General features: G+C 44.1%; 1 protein-coding gene across 1 annotated transcript in view; it reads left to right on the top strand.

Moving 5' to 3' along the window:
* The window catches only part of SELENOS (selenoprotein S), a 33,155-nt gene extending 10,875 nt beyond the window's left edge, over positions 1–22,280 (top strand). Inside the window, exons 3-6 of the mRNA XM_032965302.2 lie at positions 3,028–3,128; positions 10,164–10,241; positions 14,054–14,126; positions 20,031–22,280. Of these exons, the coding sequence (XP_032821193.1) occupies positions 3,028–3,128; positions 10,164–10,241; positions 14,054–14,126; positions 20,031–20,113 (335 nt within the window). The 3' untranslated portion in view covers positions 20,114–22,280. The remainder of the gene's footprint in view (positions 1–3,027; positions 3,129–10,163; positions 10,242–14,053; positions 14,127–20,030) is intronic.
* Positions 22,281–23,271: the final 991 nt, after the last annotated feature.

The raw sequence follows: 23,271 nt of genomic DNA, 5'->3' as shown, positions 1-23,271 counted from the left end.
CCACCACAGTCGGTATGCACTTCTGTATTGAAATCAGGTACCACCAAAGTCGGTATGCACTGCTTCAGTGATAGCAGGTTCCACCACAGTCAGTATGCACTGCTGCAGTGATATCAGGTAACCACCACAGTCGCTTTGCGCTGTTGTAGTGATAGGCACCACCACAGTCGGTATGCACTGCTGTAATTAAAGCATTTACCACCACAGTCGGTATGCACTGCTTCAGTGATATCAGGTAACCACCACAGTCGCTTTGCACTGTTGTAGTGATAGGCACCACCACAGTCGGTATGCACTGCTGTAATTAAAGCATTTACCACCACAATCGGTATGCACTGCTGTAGTGAAAGCAGGTACCGCTACAGAGGGTATACACTGCTGTCGTTAAAGCAGGTACCACCACACTATTATGCACTGCTGTAGTTAAAGCAGGAACCACCACAGTCGGTATGCACTGCTGCAGTGATAGGTTCTACCACAGTCAGTATGCACTGCTGCAGTGATATCAGGTAACCACCACAGTCGCTTTGCACTGTTGTAGTGATAGGCACCACCACAGTCGGTATGCACTTCTGTAGTGAAATCAGGTACCACCAAAGTCGGTATGCACTGCTGCAGTGATATCAGGTAACCACCACAGTCGCTTTGCGCTGTTGTAGTGATAGGCACCACCACAGTCGGTATGCACTGCTGTAATTAAAGCATTTACCACCACAGTCGGTATGCACTGCTGTAGTGAAAGCAGGTACCGCTACAGAGGGTATACACTGGTGTCGTTAAAGCAGGTACCACCACACCATTATGCACTGCTGTAGTTAAAGCAGGAACCACCACAGTCGGTGAAGATACAGCAACAGATGTGAGTGTGAAAGCGATGGGTATTACCTTGTTATCGCGGCATATCTTTAAGATGGCAAGCTGCCATTTTTGGATGTTCTGTTTGAGAGGAGGCCTGATGGCTCTTTTGGACATTCTGTTTACAGGAAGGCCACCTACACAGATTCCTACTTGAAGCCTGATTCCCACCACCACCTGGCTCAAAATAATTATCTCATCAAAACACTATACCATAGGGCTCATTGCATTTCTGACCAACACCACCTGGCCAGTGAATTAAAACATGTACATCTGGCCCTCAAGATGAACGGATACTCTGATCGTACTATCCGCCAAGCTGTTTCTCCCACCATACAGAAACAACCACCTGATACTCCGATCAAAATCATCACGTTGCCATACATAGCAGGCGTTACCAAAAAGATTTCCAAAATTCTAAACAAACACAAGATCCAGGTCCGGTTCAATACAGTACACAAAATCCGTGATCTGATCCCATCCGCAAAGGATGTCATTCCTGACTTACAGTACCCCGGTGTTTACAAATTAAGTTGTACCTGCGGTGACTGCTATATCGGGGAGGTGAAACGACATATTTCTGACGGAATTCACGAGCACAAATCAGATTTGAAACACGGCAGAACGAATTCTTCGGCCGTAGCTGATAACCGTTTCAACACAGCGGGTTCTCATGATGTTGTTTTCTCCGATACCAAAGTACTCTGCAAACCTCCCGGATACTACCAAAGATTTGTCCATGAAGCCATGCAGATACACAAACATAGACTCAACTTCAACCAAGAGGATGGTTTCAAATTGAGCAAACATTGGAAAGATGTTATCAACCAAGTCAAACTTTAGCTACCTTATAATTGTACAGCCATTTCCATTTCTTCCAGTTGACTGCGCTTGCTTTTGATCACCGCTCGCCATCGCCTCTCCATCCCCCTCACCCACCTGCAGCATAACAAAAGGCGGCTTAACTTAGCCCGCCCCCACGGCCTTCCTGGCTCCCCCCCCCCCCCCCTTAACCTGTATATAATCTCGGGTATCTTAGAGCTCTCTTCACTTAATACAGTAAATTTGCTGTGATGGTTTCCACCTGAAAACAGAAGTTTTTGTTCAATCGGATAGAGGGGGTCTAAAAGGGGCGCGGCATGGGCTATAGAAGAGATGGAGTGATGTGGTACAAGAGGATGTGGAGCTGAGTGGACTTGCCGATGACTGGTATCAGCGCTGTTAAGTTCGGGCTCTGTGGAGGAGGCTCTTGAAGAACGCTACTGGGCATATGAATGCAGTCGCCCTCCAGCAACAACGGAGGGGAGAGAAGCAACTCTCACAACAGCAAGCGGAGTGCCGGGTGCCTAAAGCACAGCAAATTGGCCCAGTAGGGGCACAGGTGGTGTGTCGGCCAGTCATCTCAGTCAGTCAACCCATGACACCTGGGTCTGTCCCGTGACCTTGCCAGCGAGCGTTCAACACTTCATGTGGCCTTACCTTGCACATAGTCTGGCACAAGTGCCGTGGTCACATCACCGCCACTTAGTTGTATAATCTGCTCAATGCTTCAGGCAAAGAAGCCATTTTATGCACACGTGGGTGATTTATTCACCAAATGTTAGTCAATTCAGCCAATTCAGAGTCAAAAATGGTTTCATGATCACGTTATGGTCACTACATCACTTCTAAATAGTTCTCTGGGGGTGAAGCAGGGTGTTTGTATATCCTGCCAGCAACTTCATTTTTGTACAATTTGAAATATTTTAGAACACCCTGGAGGAACGCTCCTGGAGAGAAATGTTACATGCTGGAATGCTGCAGGGTGTTCCAGAACTTTCCAGAATGTTCCAGATTACTCCAGCTAATGTCATGGATTTTCCACCTAACCCATACATTTCTACTTTATTATCGAAAGTTAAGGTTTATTCAAAAAGTATCCAGAACATTCCAGAATGTTTTAGCTTGTTCTAAAATTCTCCCAAAAATGGTAGAAATTTCCAATTTGAAAACCATAGCGTGAAACATCACAACTCGGAACGGACCCCTGAACATCCTTCGACTAGGCTGAAATGTTGTGAATGTGCGTAAGTCAGCAACAAGGAACAATCCACAGAGTGCCCTCAATTATGAAACTTACTTTGAAATATAAGGACCATTCTAATACATGTCTATGTATGTATGTGTGTTCAGATCTTCTTATGAACATGCACTCCGCTATGGAACGCTCCCGAATCCGCATGCAGCAAGAACTTGACGCTCGTGCCGCCGAACACCAGGCCCGGGTGAAGCAGGTGCGCTCACAACATAACTGGCCCGGCCTCTGTGTGTATTTCTGTGTGCACCCGTGTATTGGAGTAGCTTCAAACGTGGTTTAATTTCATGAAAAATATCTACTGCCAAGTGCAAACAGGAGCAGACGGTGCCTGCCGGAGCAGACGGTGCCTGCCTCAGATATGAAAGGTGTTTTTTCAGCAATATTTAGCATGATAAATATATAATGGGATTTGGGCTTCCGTCTAAAAATGTCTTTGTTTTATGAGAGCCCAGGCCACATTTATACATCATAGAACTTGACCAAACTGCGACAAACTGGATTGTTTGTCATTCTATGTTTTCAGGGCACATGGGATTTCATGGCGCTAATGAATCAAATATATTTCTACATCTCTTTTAAAAAAAAAAATTGGTAAATGTCTTTATTTAAGCAAGTCAGCGTGTATGTATAGTGTGTTTGTCAATACATGTCCCTCATTCTGTTTGTGTGTGTGTGTGTTTGTTCATGCCTGTATTTTTTTCTGTGTGGGTGTTTATGCACTTGTGCATGTTACCTCCTGAAGGTAAAGAGTAGTTATCCAATCTCCACGAACAGATATACTGGTTTTCTGAGAATTTCTTTAATGACCTGGGGGGGGGGGGGAACCCTGCAGCCCAGATACCATCATGGGGCAAGGTAGGGTTGAGTTTAACACGTAGGCTTTTGCAACCAATATCCATAAAAGAGGTGTTTTGGGTTAGATCGTGTAAATGTACGCGATTTAGCCCAAAAAACATGTTATCGAAGGTTAGGGTTGACCCTGCTGGGGCTGCGGTGCCTCATATTTGAGAAAGTAGCCACTCCCTGTGAGAGGCTAGCTGATGTGCCATCAGTTGAAGTACAAAGAGCTATCCAGAGCCTGATACCCGGAAAATCACTGGGTTGAGATAACCTCCCAAGCGAACTGCTAAGGGAAGGTGATGATTGTGAACATGCCGGCTTATATAACATAATTACAACCCTCTGGACCACAGGATGGGTTCTGCAGGATTGGAAAGATGCCGTGGTGGTCTCCTTTTCCAGAAGGAGACTGCACTGATTGTAAGAACTATCAGGGCCTCTCCCTCCTCGGTGTGCCTGGAAAGTCGACGTTTAGTATTCCTTGCCAAGATCACTGAGAAGTTTTGTGGAGCGTAAATGTGGTTTCATACTGGGGGGCTGATCCTGCAGACTCCATCTGCGACAGCAGAAGTGTAGAGAATTTCAACAGGACCTACATCTCTGCTTTATTTACCTGGTCTTGGCCTATTATGTCATCAATAAGCCAGGGCTCTGGGTTATTCTTCGTGTTTTCGGGGTCTTTTTTTACCATGTAGTTGAAGAAGCTTTACATTGCTATACCAGAGGAATTTTCATCCCATACAAATACAATTGGAGGCTGATTGATGTTACATAGTAGAATAAAGCCTAAACGTGTCATATTACATTTACTTAAAGGTGAGTGTGGAGCATGGCATATAGTGGGGGTTCATTCCCATACAATGTGTATGGGGTGGACCGCGTGTTTGAATGAGGGGGATGGTGAACTGACAGAGGAAGAGCAGGTTCTGTGTTTGCAAAGTGAAGATGGAATCGATGAGCCTCATTCGTACTCTTTGGTTCTATTCGGTAAAGTCACGTAGGTAAAAAATAAAACAACAAAAATCACGACGTTTCGGTCACAACACAAGTGGCCTTCATCAGGTGAAGGGACCAGACTGTCTCGAGGACAGCGCTGGAGTGAAACACAGCCAAGCTCAGACCGCGACCTTTACGCTGTGTGAGAGTAATTAAGGTGCCTTGACAAAGGTATTAGCATAGAAATTTGCATTTTAATAGGCGGACTTAGCATGATGAAAGGTAGGGAGGGGGTCGACCTGTGCAGGCTGTGTGAGCATAAGGCAACTTTTCATTCAGTTTACCAATTTCATCAGCGGTGCAGCAATGCACTTTGAGTTAAATAATTAGAGGAACCACGTGCCCTAATATTAATTCCGACCAAGGGCAGGGCTTATTTTATTAGGAAATTAACCAGTGAAGTTTGCCAAACCCAACCCAATGTTGGTTGTCTTGTCGAGGAGCAGAGACGAGCGAGGTAAAGAAAGGACATTTTATCAGTGGGGCGAGTGCAAGGAGGCTGCCTCTAGCACCATCCTGCGGGGGACATGAGCAGTGCAAGTGTTGCAGCCGAGCCCATAGAAGTCAATAATCTGCTGTTACTGTCTGAATCGTGCTGTTAACAGTCAAATTTTATACTGCTGAGCATGGTAAAGAAGCGGTGGTTCGGAATTAAGGTTTGCATGAGAGGCCACATAAATTTAGTGATGGTGAGGGGTGTTATTGAATAGAGTGTAAAGGTGACGAGTAAGCACCCAGTGGGAATACTGTGGTGTAAGGGGGTGTCTGATCAAGGGGGTGTTGGAAGCCCTAAGGGGTCTCAAATACTCCCAGAACCCTGAAGACGCAACGAGACCAGGGTAATGAAGCAAAATTGCAAAACCCAGCGTGACTTACACGACTGGTGAACAGTGGGGACATCTCCATATCTGGGCTGATATGCAAACAGCCTTAAAGGCCAATGGTGGCTAAGCTAGCCATATTCAAGAGTGTATGAGGTCAGGAAACCGCTAGGACATAGGTGTGAGTGGGTGTATGCTTGGATGTTAATCCATATAAGATACTCTGGGTGAATTGTTGTTGGAAGTTGTGCTACTGTGTGGAAGTGTGGAGGTTGACTGGCCTACAATTAAAGGGCAACCCCAGTAATGTCAGGTGAAAAGTTGCCTTATGCTCACACAACTTAACCCACCATACGAGTGTAGTGACTGTGCTTGTCACTGTATGGTGCCGGGGCTTGCAAAGCCACGGCCGGTAATGTGTTGTCATTACAGGCAGCCCGGATTACGGGATGTAGTACCAGCCCTAGCGGGGCTTGGGTGAGCGCTGGTTAGCGCGGAGGCACTGCGAGCAGTGTGCTGTGCGGGCTCCCGGTGAGGGAGCGAGAGGGAGCGTCAGCCAGCCAGGGTTACCTTGGGGCATGATATGCTGGTTGACCTGCTGTCACGTGACTGGATGATATTGGAGGGGGGCCACCGGTGGACGGGGGCCGTCGGGCGGTCACGTGGTCCCAGAGAGCTCTCGGAAACCTTCGAGAAGGTGCTCGAGAGACCTGGGCGAAGGGCGGAGCCAGCCCCAGCCCGGGGGCATATAACGAGGGCCCCGTGAGGAGCTCGCGGTTCTTCGTGTGCTGGTGTTACGAAGATCCACGTCGGGGAGAAGAAGCCTCTAGCCACGCGGTCCCGGGACCCTGTTTGTGGTCCAGACCGGGATGGCGAACCGTGTCTAGTTCTGCCGTAGCGTGGTTAGATGGGCATTCGAGACTTGAGTGTAGATCGTGTTGTGTTACGTGTTAATGTGTAATAAATAGTGTTGCTCCCAAGATAACGTCTGCGACTCAGTTGGACTCACTACACGAGAACTAGTGACCTGGCTAACGAAAAGTATCAGTGACTCCAGCAAATGTTTATATAGTTACCGTACACAACTGATGTCCAGCTGCAGGTCAGGAATAGCTCTGGTCAACCAGGTTACGTATGCTTATGGTCCGGTGACACTACTGCTGAAGCTGGAGTGTTCCATTATCATCAGTCACAGCAAAAAAAGCACTTGTCTGGGTATTTTATGCCACCAGATACTCCACAGCAGTTTTAGAGCGAGTGGAGAAGTTTCTGTATCTGGGTAGTATACTTATGACCAGTTCTGGTTTGACAGCGGAGGTCTCAATCCGAATTAGTTTAGCAGCATCTTGCTAACAGTTGCGTAATGCGATATGGTAGCTACTTGACCTATTGTGCTATATGAAGCTTTGGGTTTTCACAACCACTTATGCCCTCCCTTCTCTTTGCTTGTGAAAGTGGACCCTTTTAAAGGGACATCTGTGCCTTATGGTCCATTTTGGGTTTAGTTACTAGGCTGGATTGTGGGAGGAGCTCACAGATACTTTAAAGATCTGGAAACAATCCCTTCGGTGAACTCCTTTGGTAGGCGACTGCATTGATTGGGTCATGTAGCTCGCATGCCCAGCCATCGCATACCTAAACAGCTTCTCTTTTGTCCGATAGAGGGGGCGAAATGAGCACGGCATGGACTAGAGAAGAGCTGATGCGGTAGAGGAGGACTTGGAGCTGAGCAGACTTGTCAAAGAATGAATGGTACCAGTGGTGTCAAGATCAGCCTCTGTGAAGGAGGTTCGTACAGGATGTGACTGGGCAGTTAGTCACCCTCCAACAACAATGGAGAGTGGAGGAGCGACAACGAGTGGAGCACCAGGCGGCGAACACAGGAAGTTGGCACAGTAGGGAGCACAGGTGGAGCATCTGTCGGTCATCTACGTTAATTAACAAGGAGACATGAGTCTGCCTCATGACTTCTTTTCAGTGAGCCTTTGACACTTACATGGCCTCAAAGTGCACCTAGCCTGGCACAAGCGCCATGGTGACGTCACCGCCAGTTATAGTTGTCCTTCCTCTTCACCTCTGATTTGCGCGGTTGGCTACATACGGTGTGAAAGAAGTTATACGTACAGTGGCGAATGCAAGTTGCTATTGTGTGTATTTGTCTCTACCTGTCATTCTATATGTTTGTCTATACCTGTCATTTACTTTACATTCATGTACAGGTATTTGTTTTGTTTGTTTATGCCTGTCATCCTCTGTGTGTATATGTATAAATATATGTACACTTAGACTTTGCTTAGTGCTCAAATTGCGTTCCTGCAAAATCCAGCGAAAATTGATTTGTCGCTTAAAGGGTTCATTATACCATTTTGTATGTATATTGGGATGCAATCCCGGTAGTGTTATTTCTTACGTATGAGCAATATATCAGAGGTGTCAGTAATAGTGCTAATAATAATAATACAGATGGTAAACATTTTATAAGTAACAAAACTTTTCAGTATTATGTACTGTACTCACCAGTGCATCCACCTGACACGACCCACATGGACCTGAAGCTCACCTGCCTCAGACTCACCTTATCACTGGCATTTTAACATCCAAAGTGATACTTGACACTGGTCACATTTTCAGCACTAACACTTGCAGGTCTTTTTCCAGACATCTTACAGTGAGGGAAAAAAGTATTTGATCCCCTGCTGATTTTGTACGTTTGCCCACTGACAAATAAATGATCAGTCTATAATTTAATGGTAGGTTTATTTGAACGGTGAGAGACAGAATAACAACAACAAAATCCAGAAAAACGCATGTCAAAAATGTCATAAATTGATTTGTATTTTAATGAGGGAAATAAGTATTTGACCCCTCTGCAAAACATGACTTAGTACTTGGTGGCAAAACCCTTGTTGGCAATCACAGAGGTCAGACGTTTCTTGTAGTTGGCCACCAGGTTTGCACACATCTCAGGAGGGATTTTGTCCCACTCCTCTTTGCAGATCTTCTCCAAGTCAGTAAGGTTTCGAGGCTGGCGTTTGGCAAGTCGAACCTTCAGCTCCCTCCACAGATTTTCTCTGGGATTAAGGTCTGGAGACTGGCTAGGCCACTCCAGGACCTTAATGTGCTTCTTCTTGAGCCACTCCTTTGTTGCCTTGGCCGTGTGTTTTGGGTCATTGTCACGCTGGAATACTGATCCACGACCCATTTTCAATGCCCTGGCTGAGGGAAGGAGGTTCTCACCCAAGATTTGACGGTACATGGCCCCGTCCATCATCCCTTTGATGCGGTGAAGTTGTCTTGTCCCCTTAGCAGAAAAACACCCCCAAAGCATAATGTTTCCACCTCCATGTTTGACGGTGGGGATGGTGTTTTTGGGGTTATAGGCAGCATTCCTCCTCCCCCAAACACGGCGAGTTGAGTTGATGCCAAAGAGCTCCATTTTGGTCTCATCTGACCACAACACTTTCACCCAGTTGTCCTCTGAATCATTCAGATGTTCATTGGCAAACTTCAGACGGGCATGTATATGTGCTTTCTTGAGCAGGGGGACCTTGCGGGCGCTGCAGGATTTCAGTCCTTTATGGCGTAGTGTGTTACCAATTGTTTTCTTGGTGACTATGGTCCCTGCTGCCTTGAGATCATTGTCAAGATCCTCCCGTGTAGTTCTGGGCTGATTCCTCACCGTTCTCATGATCATTGCAACTCCACGAGGTGAGATCTTGCATGTAGCCCCAGGCCGAGGGAGATTGACAGTTCTTTTGTGTTTCTTCCATTTGCGAATAATCGCACCAACTGTTGCCACCTTCTCACCAAGCTGCTTGGCAATGGTCTTGTAGCCCATTCCAGCCTTGTGTAGGTCTACAATCTTGTCCCTGAGATCCTTGGAGAGCTCTTTGGTCTTGGCCATGGTGGAGAGTTTGGAATCTGATTGATTGATTGCTTCTGTGGACAGGTGTCTTTTATACAGGTAACACGCTGAGATTAGGAGCACTCCCTTTAAGAGTGTGCTCCTAATCTCAGCTCGTTACCTGTATATAAGACACCTGGGAGCCAGAAATATTTCTGATTGAGAGGGGGTCAAATATTTATTTTCTTCATTAAAATGCAGATTAATTTAATACATTTTTGACATGCGCTTTTCTGGATTTTGTTGTTGTTATTCTGTCTCTCACTGTTCCAATAACCCTACCATTAAAATTATAGACTGATCATTTATTTGTCAGTGGGCAAACGTACAAAATCAGCAGGGGATCAAATACTTTTTTCCCTCACTGTAGGTCTAAAATGTTTGGCTCAGAGGGTACATCACTCTGATTGGCTTAGCAAATGTAAACAGAGATGATGGTGGGTGCGTTTGCTCGGCCAGCGCTGCGTGTTTCCACTTGTAAGCGCTTTTTAAATTATTGGATTTTCTTCATTTTTTTATCATAAACATTTTCTCCAGGACGAGTGCTACAATAAATCAGCTTTCTACGGGCTCACGCTAAGCGAAGTTAGCTTGTCCACGTTTGATTATGCCTGTCATTTTGTGTATGCGTATGTGTATTTATGTCTTTGTCTATGGATTTCCTGTCTAGCTGGAGGAGGAGCGACAAAAGCAGAAGATGGAGTCGTGGGAAAGAGGACGCAGCCTGCGACCACGCCGTGACCCCCAGGTGAACGTTAACCCCATCTGGAGCTTGCCTGCACTACTCCATTGTCGTACTATTATTATGACACTTGTTTAACCAGAAAAGTGTCACTGAGTCTCAAGATTCACTTTCATTCAGGTGCTTCCAAGTTTTTTGTATTTGTGGGTGATGTTACTTTGTGTAATACAAATTATGTAAGTTGCAGGTCATTTTTCAGAATTGGGATGTTTGGCCAATGGGCAATTTCCTGTCTGGTAACTCAAAATATTAAAACAAAAATATGTTTTTATCCATCTCCCATCTTTATAAAATGTGTATACTTGAAGGTACCATTGAAGCATTTTACATTTTAATTTGAAGTCAGGGGATCAGATGGCTTCCATATTATGAGGCTTTGAATATTTGATCTTTTTCGGTTGCCTGAGGAGGCAATTTACACATTTAAAGCTGTAACTTCCTTATTTTTGGAAATCTCTCTTCAGCTCTTTCGATCCATTTCAATATATGTGGCATACGTCATAAAATATGATTACTATGAATAGTAATTGTCCCCAGGAAAATGGACACACCTCCCCCTGGTATTGAAGATATCAGTCCTCCAATTGTATTTACCATGTTTTCAATTTTTTGTATTTAATTTCTTTGATCGAAGGTCAGTACTTTGTTTTGATTAATAAAGCTGTAGTGAGTTACACTCTTCCGATAATCTAAATCAAATATTTGTTTAAAGTAGCCAACTGCTAATAAATCATACAATTATTAATAATAAAAAAACGTGCATAATTTTGCATTATTTATTAATAATTGGTCGTTTAAACGATTCAACATTCATTGTGGCTAATATCTCCATGAAGTGCCCAATTAACATTTTTTTTATTGCCATGTTGCTGAGGGTCTGGGGATGTTTTTTTCCACATTTTTTAAAATTCCTAGTTTGGACAATTGGTCGGTGTCATTAGACACAAATGAGTGCAAAATAATCATGAATCTTTTATAGTAATGTCATTTGTTTATGTCATCCATGGAAAAAACTGAAAGATACCTTTCCATTGGTCTCTTGGTTTTCTCTGTAGCTCTCAAAATAAAGGTGTGGCTTGTCATTTGGAACCTTACTTCTATGGCACCCAATTTTTTTTATTCTGTGACCCATAACTTGGCAGACTTTTATTCCACTGACCTATAATTTGGAATATTACCATGTCTGTGGTACCTCCAACTCTGCAAATTTCATTAAGATTTAAGATTGTCATCTTTCTTGGCAGTGATTTGACATTAAACTACTTTAATTGTAGACAGCTTAGCAATCACCTTCACGACAATCGGCAGAGTTTTTGGCATCTGTTGGGTAGCATCTCTTGATCACATTGTCAAAGCAGTTTGGCTTCTTTATTCTGTCTTGCATGGTTATTTCGGTTCAGCAACAGCAGACAAGAAGAGGCAGCAAAAAACAAACAGCAAATACAGAATTCTTCTGAAATTATTGACTGCAACGGCATTAATTAGAGATGCCCTAATGTAATTGGCTGAACTGTCAATTAATCTCCACCATGACTCTAGCAACCATGCCTTAAGCCCATTTGTTGCATAATCAATGTTTTTTGAAGCACCGGGCAGTAGAGGAGAAGCAGAATGTATGGGATTAGCTCCTGCAGCAGCAAATACATTTAAACTCCAGGGTGTTGCTCTTCATGAAGGAAGAAAAGCAGATGTTGAAATCAAAAGCAAGCTGTTTCTTTTTTGTTAGCTTGGCAAACTCACATAGGAACAAACTAATGACGACATCTTCTCATATTCTTGGTTCTTTCGGTAAAGTCACGTAGAAGGGAAACAATAAAATAATAAAAACATAAAACAATAAAATTCTCACGACGTTTCGACTGCAACACAAGCAATCATCATCAGGTGTGAAAACCACAACAAGAAAATTTGAAAAAAGTGGCGGTTTTTTAACGTTAGCACCACGGATAGCGATTTGACAGTTTGTTCAGATGGACGAGTCCATCTATGCTCGGAAAAGAGGAGGGGGGAGACGAAAAACAATGGATGCGGTCTGAAAACCACCTTAAGCATGATCAATCAATTAAGACCCGAAATGGTTTATCAAATCCTTCCAATGATTGCTAAGCCATAATCCATCTTCTCGGTTTAAAATTGTCTCTGTGTTTGTATATGTGGATAGCCTCATGAACGAATCTCTCATGGTAGCCAGATGGCTTGCAAAGAACCTATGTCTTGGAGAAGTCAATGTCATGTGAACCTACTGAATTATAACAGTGATGATTGCTTGTGTTGCAGTCGAAACGTCGTGAGAATTTTATTGTTTTATATTTTTATTATTTTATTGTTTCCCTTATACGTGACTTTACCGAAAGAACCAAGAATATGAATCCCTGCAGTCACGAAAGCTTTAAATAAAAATTTGACATCTCATGTTTCAATACTGTCACCTGGATATGTTTCTGAATACGAGGAGTTGCTTGCAACCTCCACTGAGGTGATCTCAAAGCCTACGTGTTAAACTGAGGTGATCTCACTGTACAAGAGATGTCATCTGACTGAAGGAATCTAGGAGTACAAAGAGAACAGAGTAAAATATATCCAAGCAGACATGGTAGGGTTTATCATAACACTGGAGGCTGTAGCACTTTCAACAGGTGTGATGAATCACACTATTGCACTCAATTAGGACCTATCTCAGTGTCCCAAGAGTGAGCAATATCTTCCTGAGCTGTAATGGTCCATCATTATCTCAAATCCAACGTCTTGAGTTATGTCAGAGTTATGGTTCTTGAGTTATAGTTTTATCAAAAGGACGTGAAAAGGAAATACAGTAAAACCTTGGATTGCGAGCATATTTCGTTCCGAAACGTGTTTGTAATCCAAAGCACTCGTATATCAAAGCGAATTTCCCCATAAGAAATAATGGAAACTCAGATGATTCGTTCCACAACCCAAAAATATTCATATAAAATAGATTAATACAAAATACCTTTTTATATTTTATTATTTAAATGTAATATAAAGTAATCAAATTAATTAATTTTTATCGTGGCTGGTGCGAGGGAGACGAGAGAGAGGAGAGGAGGAGGAGGGTGATTGTGTAGGACGACTTTCACTGTCACTAACGGAATCACTGCTATCTGTTGGCTCACTGGAATCTTTTTTTTGTGCGACTTTAACAAGGAACCTATCCAATGACACTTGCTTTTGCCTCCTTTTGAGGATTTCATGGGGGCCATTGTTGCAGTACAGTTACTAAAGAACAGTCACTACACTTGGACACAATAAAAAAATGCTTTACGCGCACACACGTGGTCACAACACTATAGTAAACAGTATACGCTCGCACGGGCACAGATGTTGACTATACGAGTGAGGCACGCCGACTGAGACCGAGTATGGGAGACGATTACCCACAATCCCGCAGCGAGAGAGAGAGAGAAGAACCATCGGCTCAGTTGTGATCACGTGACGCTCGGCAGACAAAGCGTATATGCACTACTCGCATTGCAAGACCTCGCTCGTTTATCAAGTTAAAATTTATAATAAAAAATTGCTCGTCTTGCAAAACACTCGCAGACCAAGTTACTCGCAATCCAAGGTTTTACTGTACCTCTGAATATGAATTCTTTCTATGTAAGTCCTATACAATAAAACCTTTTTGAGGGCCCTTTCAAACCTTGGTACTGTATTAAAAAAGTGTTTTCCACACTATGCTTCACATTGATGAGTTCCCCAAATTATTTATTTCCAATTTCAGCATTTGCACTTTAAATATTTTCGATGTTTCTTCTCTGTTTTTTTTGTGTTTTAATGAAAATGTTTGTGTCATGAAGTCTCAGCAGGAAGATAACTCAACACCATCAACATCACTGCCAAGAACAGAAAGACAACGACTGAGAGACAACAGTGAGCACTTCTTTTTTATCATCATCATTATTAAGTCGTACCATTGTCAGTGAATTAAGCTATCACTGTATATCTCTGTGTTCCTGTGTCCCTATGTGTGTGGCGCCATGTCATGCTGTATCACAGGGTGTGTTTATGACACCATGTCCCATTATGTTACTTTGTATCACTGTCATGGTGTGTACCACTCGCTCAGTGTAACCATGTACCAAGTGTCACTGCGTCACTGTGTCAAGTCACTGTGTATTTGGGGTGTAACTATTTACCTCCATGATTCACGATCGCAAGCACCGTGGAGATGAGGGTTAGTGGATTACACAAATGTAGTGAAACTGCTTGTGGGTGTCAAGATTTCCATACCCTGGCTTGCCAGGAGATAGCAGTACAGCAAGTGGATTTGTCTTCATCTGTTTTCATCTGTATGGGATGGTGTGTTGACCCCCTCGCATGTGTGGGTTTTCTCTGTTTTCTCTGAGTAATTAACTAAAAACATACATATATACAGGACCGCAGAGCTTGGGCATATGCCAGTGTCTCCTCACAGCCTGGCTGCCTTCCCACTTGTCTAATTTCCCATTCCTCTGAAGCATAATGAAAAGCTACATATTACAAATTTGTGTATTCATTTGTGTTTACCCCCTTTTCCACATGTGTTCCCAAGTCGTCTGCTTTCCTCCCATAGCTAAAGAAATAGTGTTATAAGCCAAATATCCCAAATTCTGAAAAAATGCATGCAAATTACTAAATTGGAATTACACGTAGCAACATCGTCCCCTACTGCAAAAACCTGCAGGTGCCCTGCTGAAAAAGAGTTCAGACTCAGTGATGCTTTCTTGTGTAAACAAGAATATGAATACTAAATGATACTCTGATGTGGTGTGTGAAATTTAAAGTAGTCTCTGAAAGATTGCTTACAAATTCCACACAGAAAGGCACCCAAGTCAGAAATTGAATCCCAGGCCCTTAATTCTGTGAGCCACATGTGTTATCACTGCACCACGCTGTTACCCATGAGTTGAATTGAATGTCCACAACAGGCTTAGACAAGAACATCTGGGCGTTGTGGCTGTATGATAGTGAATATGGGCCTATGTCTTCCACACCAAAACCCTACCATTAAAGTGGTCTGTCCAGTGACGTCCGGCTTGTCATCTGTAAGATAGTGAAAACCAGACTTCCAAGATGAGGTTGGGCATCTACCCAGGACTCCATTCAAACCCGAAATAGCTTGGCTTCAGCTAACCATTTCAAAGGAGAATTTGATAGTTTCCTGCAGCTGTAGTTGGCATGTACCTGTCTTGATGATGTTGAGAGGAAATAGTCTCTGTTGTGCTGACATTACAGTCACTTATTCCTTAATGGTGGATGTTGTGTATTGTATTATAGTGCATCATCACGTGTCATTGTGTACATATTGTGTATCAGTGTACATTTAACAATGTCCCTGAGTGTGATGGACCAATTATCTGACACTGTGCGTTACCTGTGTATGTTTCATTGCATGCATATGTTGCCTTGTTAGGGTCACTGATTCACATTTTGTCTCTTTTACAGTTTGTGTGTGTCATCGTTTGTATTCATCATAGTGTGTTTGTCACCATGTATGGTGTGTGGAGGATGTTGATGTGTTTGTCTGTGTGGCGTAGCAGTTAGCGCGCTGTGAATCCCACTCACGGCCAACAACAATGATGATTATCTGAACCAGTCCTGGGCTGCCCCTAGGTCAACTGAGCCTCAAATTAATACATGGTAGGGTGTGCAAACATCACCACTGTGAGACAAAGGCAGCTGGGCGTGGTGCTGGCGACCCCACCCTCTCGTGTGCCATACCGGCCTTCATAGATGCTCGCTAAGAGCACTTTCCCCAACAGTCTGTGAAGTATATATGTATGTTGAACTTCATTCGCACCATACGTACCCAACCGTGCTAATCAGAGGTGTGGGGGAAGGACAACGAACTAAACGCAAAAAGCATTTCTCAAGAAGGAAGTTTTCAATCAAGATTTAAAAGTGCACAGCTCCAGTGGCTTCCTCATATCAGAAGGAAGAGCGTTCCAGACGGCCGCAGAAGCGCATCTAAACGCGAATAACGCATTGACCATCTTTGTTCGATGGCCATCCAAAATCCACTACGAGGATGACCAGAGTTCGCGTGATGGTTTATTCTCCTTGACGAGAGCAGCAAGGTACTGTGGTTCCTTTGTGGCAAACACTGTGTGCAATGAGCGTGACCTAATCTATTTGTTCGGCAACCGGAAGCAAGCACTGGACGGACATGGTGCTTTATGACCTTTGACATCGTGCTCAGGTTTGAGATTGGGCAGTAGTTTGTGGGGTCACTATGGCTCAAGCCAACTTTTTATAAGGAGGGGTGTTACCTGCGCCATTTTTAACCGGTCTGGAAAACAGCCCTCGCTGAACGAAATATTTTCCAGGTGGAGAATGAAGTGGCGCAAGCACATCCAAGCATGATTGAAGAATCGACGTGTGGATGTAGTTAAGCGGCGATGTCTTATTTTGCAGTCGTGCGATGAACATCGACACTTGCCACTGACGTTGGTGCCAGGGTCTCGAGTTTTGCATTGGTTCCAAGTTGGTCAAACTCAGATGGCAGACCAGGAGAATGTGTGACCTACAAGTTAGTAACTGCTTTCTTGATCGTCACTACTTTATAGGCAAATAACGTATCAAGTACTGAGCAGGTTGACTAGTTGATGAGTGCAGCAGACCCTTCACGATCCGCTATAGAGCATGGGGGTTTTGAGCTGACTCATTGACTCGCAGAGCATAGAATGATCTGTTGAGACTAATGAGTCGGTTGGCAGATGTGCAGGCGGTTCTGTAAGTTAAACAGTTTCGAAACATGTTTTCTTCCAAAGACGCTCCAGCCTCCTCTTGTCTGTTTCGCAGTGATTACTTGGGTGACTGTTGGTTACTGCGCACTTTCCCCATTCTCTTTGTGCTTGTTAGGATGGGCAAGGGTTTATCAAGAACAGCAGTGATTTCATTTTCTTTCGATGCAAGATTTAGACATACCGATGATGATCGGATCTCCTGACGGAAAGCATCATGGTGCAGTCTTTTCCAGTGTCTGTATGATATAATTGTGATGGATGAGCGAATAATCGGAAATGCCACTTTGCATGTCACGAGACTGTGATCTGAAATATCCACGTCTTCGATAACATCAGTCACAGTTACGGCATCGGCGGATGTGAAGATATGATCCAGTATATTTCTGACGTGCTGGATTAAACTTTGACTGTCGATAATCTCGGCGAGATCTCTGTTGATTTTACCACAAGAACCAGTCGGTCCGGGACAGTTCAGGTCACCACAGAGGATGTAGTGAGAGCAAAGTGACCCACAGTCTAGCAGACCAGAAAGCTCGGAAAATAATTTTGACACCGGTGAAAAACGGTGGTTGATAGATGATAGCGATCGCAAGCCTCTGCATGCTGTTCGTAATTTTCACAAGCAGCAGCTCGAAAGACGGGATTGTTAATCATTTACTCAGGACTTGGTGCGATCGCACCACCATGTGGGCTGCTGGTGCCAGGCTTCCCACGACGGTGCTGATGTACAATAGCACATCGATTTGGTGCAGCCTCATGCCTAATTATGACTGGTGAGTCGTCCTTTGCCCAAGTTTTGGTAATGGCCAATATGTCGAGTCCACAAACGTTGATCAGATCATGGATCAGCACGGTCTTGTTGATTATGGAGCGTGCGACATCAGCAGCAGTATAGCGATGAAGGCGCTCTTCTGTGATCATGTGGATGTCGGGCAGAAGAACTGACCAGATCTGCAGCACAACCATGTGCGAGGGATAGCAACAAGTGCAGAACATGGTTGGTTAGGAGTCAGCATTTCCACAGCAGATCGTAGCAGAGTGGGTGTGGAACTAGAATAGTTTGAACCAGAAAGTCGGCCGATCAGCACTCCCTTCTCCATGTTGGATGCTGGGCTGAGTCTGCTAGTGAGTCCCGCTGCAGTATCGGCGACGTTTAGGTGAGATAGAATTGGTTTGTCGATCTAGGCCAAGAGAGGTTCCGAGTATGGCCCCAATTCTCCAGGGAAGAGGGTAGACAGTGCTTGTCCAGACCGCTCGACTCGCTCAGCTGCAGTCCTGTGAGAGCAGGGCTCGGCTGCAACTAGCCGGGCAGCAGCAGCAGCAGCGAAGTCAAAAGTTGCAGCGTCGCCATTGCAAGGTGTTGTTTGCTGCTGTTGCTATTACTGCTGTTGTTGATGCTGTTGCAGTTGTTGCTGCTTGTTGCTGTTGTAAATGTTGTCATTACTTTTGTTTTTGCTGCTCATGCATGTTGTTTCTGACATTGTTGCTGTCATTGCTACTGTATCTGTGCCACAAAGCAAGTCCAGGCTGAGTTGCAGTTTTAGCTTATCTATGTGCTTTGAAGCAAGAGCAGCTCACACCAGTCGACATCAAAGAGATTCCACAGAGCCAACCAGTCTCCTAACTCAAAACAACAGAAATGTTAACCTAATTAAAGGACAATCTTCACGAAGGCAGAGATAAAAGGAACAAGGCAACAAAAAAGATGGTTCTTCTCTGTGGAAAGGGTGTATACGGGGATCTTTGTCTTTGTAGACATGTATTTATGCATATGTATTGAGTATCTGCAGGCCTTTTAGTCTTGTGTGTGGTCTGGTTCCCTGTGTTTGTGTGTGAACTATTCTTTGTGCATGTGTTTGTAAGTCAGTGACTGCGTTATTATTTATTTTATAGTTGGAATTTAAAGTTTTTGGCATAGTTTTTATCCTTTTTCATGTATTTTTTGCGTGGTATTTGTCACCGTGTTTTATTAGCATGCTTGTTAGCTAAGTACCGTATGAGACTAGGCTCTAAGGAAAACTGTCTCTAGTGTGGACCAATCAGTTTCAAGGACAATGCAAAAATTATCAGTGTTTTTTAATTTGCATTCTGACTGCAAGTATTGTGGTTAATGTAAACATGATTCCTTGCAAAAGGTTTCCGTTTTGTAGCCAGAAAAAAGGGGAAAACCCCTATTATATTTTGGTACTGGCAAAGGAGGCCTCATGATGTAGCTAACACGTGTTTGTGTATTTGTGTGCGTGTTTCCGTGCCATACCCAATTTGGCAAACCTTGACCTTATCCGCCTGATGAGTTTCTCGTGTCGATGGTGTTGAAGGTGGCTGAGCGATCCAGGCCAACCAAAGCTGCATTGCACTTATTATCCATGATCCTGTAGAGGTGGTTAGTGATCTACAGTAGAGCTCTCTCAATGCTATGGTGCTTCTGGTATGCCGACTGCAATGGGTTGAATCTGCCCATCGTGGCGACCTGGGGAAATAACCGCTGGAGACAGAGGCTCTCTGCGAGCAGATTTGAGATGGGACGATAGTTTGCAGGGTCACGATAGCTCAAGGCTGCTTTTTTCACGAGCATGGTGACCTGCGCCATTTTGAAGCAGTCCGGGAAACAGCCCTCACTGAATGAAATATTCACCAGGTAGGCAATCAACGGTGCAAGCACGTCCAAGCATGAATTAAAAATGTATTTGTGAATGTAGTAGGTTGTTGTGGTTGTAAGAATTATTGTGGTAAGCAGCGGTGCAGTGGTTAGTGCAACCTGGCGACCCGAGTTTGATATCTGCTTACAGCCAATATCGGCGATGAATATCTGAACCGGTCATGAGCCTCTCTAAGTTGATTTTAGCCTTTAACGAGTACCTTTTGTGGGCGTTTAAACATTCGCATTGGGATGACAATAGAGGTTGAGCGTGGTGCTGCTGGCCACCCACTACCTTGTGTACTGTGCTGACCTTACGTGCTCGTAAATAGCGCTTGCCCCAAGTGTGTTAAAGGCTATATGTGGGATCTAGTATTTCTCACTGTGTGTGTCACTGTTTTTATACCTCAGATTACTCTCCGCTGTCAGGAGGAGGTGGGCCCACGTGTTTGTGGCGACCCGGGCGACGTGGCCCGGCTTCTGGAGGAGGATGAGGTTAAACTCTCTCCGCTCGTCCTCCACTTATCTACTGGATGATGCAGTCGAGGTGGAGGATTTAGTGGAGAAGGAGTGAGACGGAGGAGTGTCTGCTGTACAACCCTAAGGCCTGTATGCTTTGTCACGGCTCGGCTCTGGCTGGTCTGTTAACATTGTTCAGCGCAGGCTGGAGCTGCTTTGATGCTTTCACAATTGCGGGAGCAGCTCCATTATGGGGTGTCTCGGCGCAATGAAATCCAGAGCATGGCTGGGACCATACTCAAGTCTGAGCTTAGCCGTGACTAAGAATACAACTGTGAGAGATGAAGTCAGAAAGTTTTGAAAACGAAATGTTACGATGTCACTAACCAAACTCCATATTCAACCAAGCATAGGACCTCGCCATAACATTATGGAATTTCTACTGCTGGCTTTGAGTGGCTAATGGAGATGAGTACTTGAGCAAGGAGTCCAATGACTGACTTACACCTTAAAACATATATTGCAATATTAGACAATCATCATTTCACATCTTAACCTTCCTGTGACAAGTTTATTCTCGTTTTCAAATGATTATGTTGGCCCCATTGTGTGCACACATGGTATGTGTGTTTTATGTATTGACTGGATGTTTCAGGAGTGGGACATAATGTCCGATGTATGTGTGCATGTGTTTGAAAGACAATCATGAAGGGCAGGTTGTTGTAGCAGGTAAAGCAAGTCCTTAAATTGCGGGTCATCTGATTTACACGTTTCCTGCCTAAAAGTTTCATGCTGCAGACCATATAATCCTGTTAGATGCCAATTAATAAAAGGCTGCACATTCTGAATACATAGACGTGTAGTATTTTCGAAGTGCTGGGGACTGGATGATACATTGCAAGAGCTGTTTTAGTTGTGGAACCTGGTTTGCCTGAAGTAGACATTCTGCTGCTGTCACCACATGCATCTACCACATGCATCTATATACACCGTTAGTAGTGATAGGGCTTTGTCCACTGTGATGAAGCTTTACCTTCTGACACTTACAAAGTTTCCTTGGGAGTTTGAGTCATTAATAATAAAACATGGTATTTTGATTTAGCATCGTTAAAAAAAACCTCCAGCTCTAGCCTTTTCTTAAGGAACGAAAAATATTGTTCTCGTGCATTTCGATGTTTCTAGTTGTAAACATAGACTTGAATATATGTATTAACTTACAACTTTCGAGCATGCTGGACTTCTTTAGAATTACCTTTACTCATGACCAACTATAAAATAATGTTTTTGTGTGTCGACGTGCATGTATATGGAGCAGTAATGTAGTGGTTGGCACGCTGTGCTACAAACCCAGCAACCTGAGTTCGAGTCCCGCTAACAAACAAACATCGGAGACATCTGAACAAGTCCTGGGCCTCTCCTACATGGACTCGGCCTTAAATGAGCACTCGGTGGTGCAGTATGTAAACATTAGCACCGGAGAAAAAAAGACGGCCGAGTATGGTGTTATCCACGGCACCCCCTCATGTGCCCTTTTGTCCTTCTTAGGTACTTGCTATAACAGTACTTGCCCCAACAGTCTGTTAAGGCTATACAGCAGATATTTGTCTTTATACATGTGTGTACATGAAGATGTGTAAATGTAAGTGTACAGATTGGGGCCTTGGTAGTTGAGTACACAGACTCCCTCTCTCCGTGCAGCACGGTGGAGGTAGTGAACTCGTTTTTTGTGTGAACATGGCAGTGGCTGTAGGAGTCGAATCATGTTCACCTTGGTGACGAGACCCATGACACTTGGCCTGGAAAAGCCCCGCTGTGGCCACAGGCTGAGCCGAATAATTCACTATTGTTCCGTGGAGAGAGGCACTCTCGAGGAGTGTCGTAGTGATCTTCATGTCACTGACATGCTCGGTTTAATTTCGTGATTTTAGATCTTTTTGAATCTTATGATCTTGGGTGGTTGAATTCATAGGTTACTCATGTTTCTGCTAAAACATAATAATGACCTTTGCCCTTACCCTAATCCTGAACCCTAGACGTAATATTTAACCCCTAACCCTATCCTTATCCTAGGCTTATCCCTAACCTCAGCTGTAATCTCACTTGATGGCAGTCACATTGTGTTCACAATTCTGCTTTCCATTTACCTTTGTAACTGCAATAGAGAGCAAGCACTTTGTTCATTAAAATATATCTGTTCAACAATGCTTGTGAAATTGTCTTTATTCGATTAACCATGCGTGATTTATTTCTCACAAGTAATGAGGTCCATAGAGGTTTTTGGGTTAGATGGCGTAAATATGTAAATGTGTCGTTAAAACCCGCCACCACCCGACACAGCCAACTACTAAGGGTTGCCACTTAAACAGAACGTGGCCAATTCGTCACTAGTACAGCACACCGGTGTATTGGAGAGCCAAGCCACAACATTTACAAACTGAGTACGACGTTTCGCTAGTAATTACAACTAGCTTCATCAGGCGACAGCCAGATTTGTGGAGAAGTCTTACTGTTTTGTTCCTTATATAGAGGCGTAGATGTGTTGACCACCCTTCTGCGCTTTTGCACAATGTGGGGGGGGGGGGATTACTGAAGCAACACACATTGTGTATGTGCATTTTGCGAGCCCTTTGAACTTGTCCTTCCTGTCTATTGTGTTTATTAAAATAGCCCTACCAACAGTAATCCCTATTGAAGTACGCTGCCCTTTGTAGGCATGCATTGAAATCATGTATTATTTGATGATTCGCTTCCACGCAGCACTAATACGGTAGCTAAGACGGTATAGGGATTACCGTTGGTAGGGCTATTTTAATAAACAATAGGAAGGACAAGTTCAAAGGGCTCGCAGAATGCACATCCATAATTTACGTTGCCTCAGTAATCCCCCACCCACCTCACATTGTGCAAGAGCGCAGCTGCGTGGTCAACAGACCTACGCCTCTATATAAGGAATGAAACAGTAAGACTTTACAAATCTGGCTGTTGCCTGATGAAGCAAGTTGTAATTACTGGCGAAACAGTTTGTAAATTTTGTGGCTTGGCTGTCCAACACACCGGTGTGTTGTACTAGTGACGAATTGGCATGTTCTGTTTACGTGACAACCCTTACTAGTTGGCTGTGTCGGGTGGTGGCGGGTTATAACGACATTTACGCGATCTAACCCAAAAACCTCTTATGGATGATATTGGTCAC

Source organism: Petromyzon marinus, chromosome 34, assembly GCF_048934315.1.
Source record: "Petromyzon marinus isolate PM22_M1 ecotype Great Lakes invasive population chromosome 34, UKy_Petmar_22M1.pri1.0, whole genome shotgun sequence".
Taxonomy (NCBI): domain Eukaryota; kingdom Metazoa; phylum Chordata; class Hyperoartia; order Petromyzontiformes; family Petromyzontidae; genus Petromyzon; species Petromyzon marinus.
Note: the sequence above shows the minus strand (reverse complement) of the source record. Positions and strands in the feature narration are given on the sequence as shown.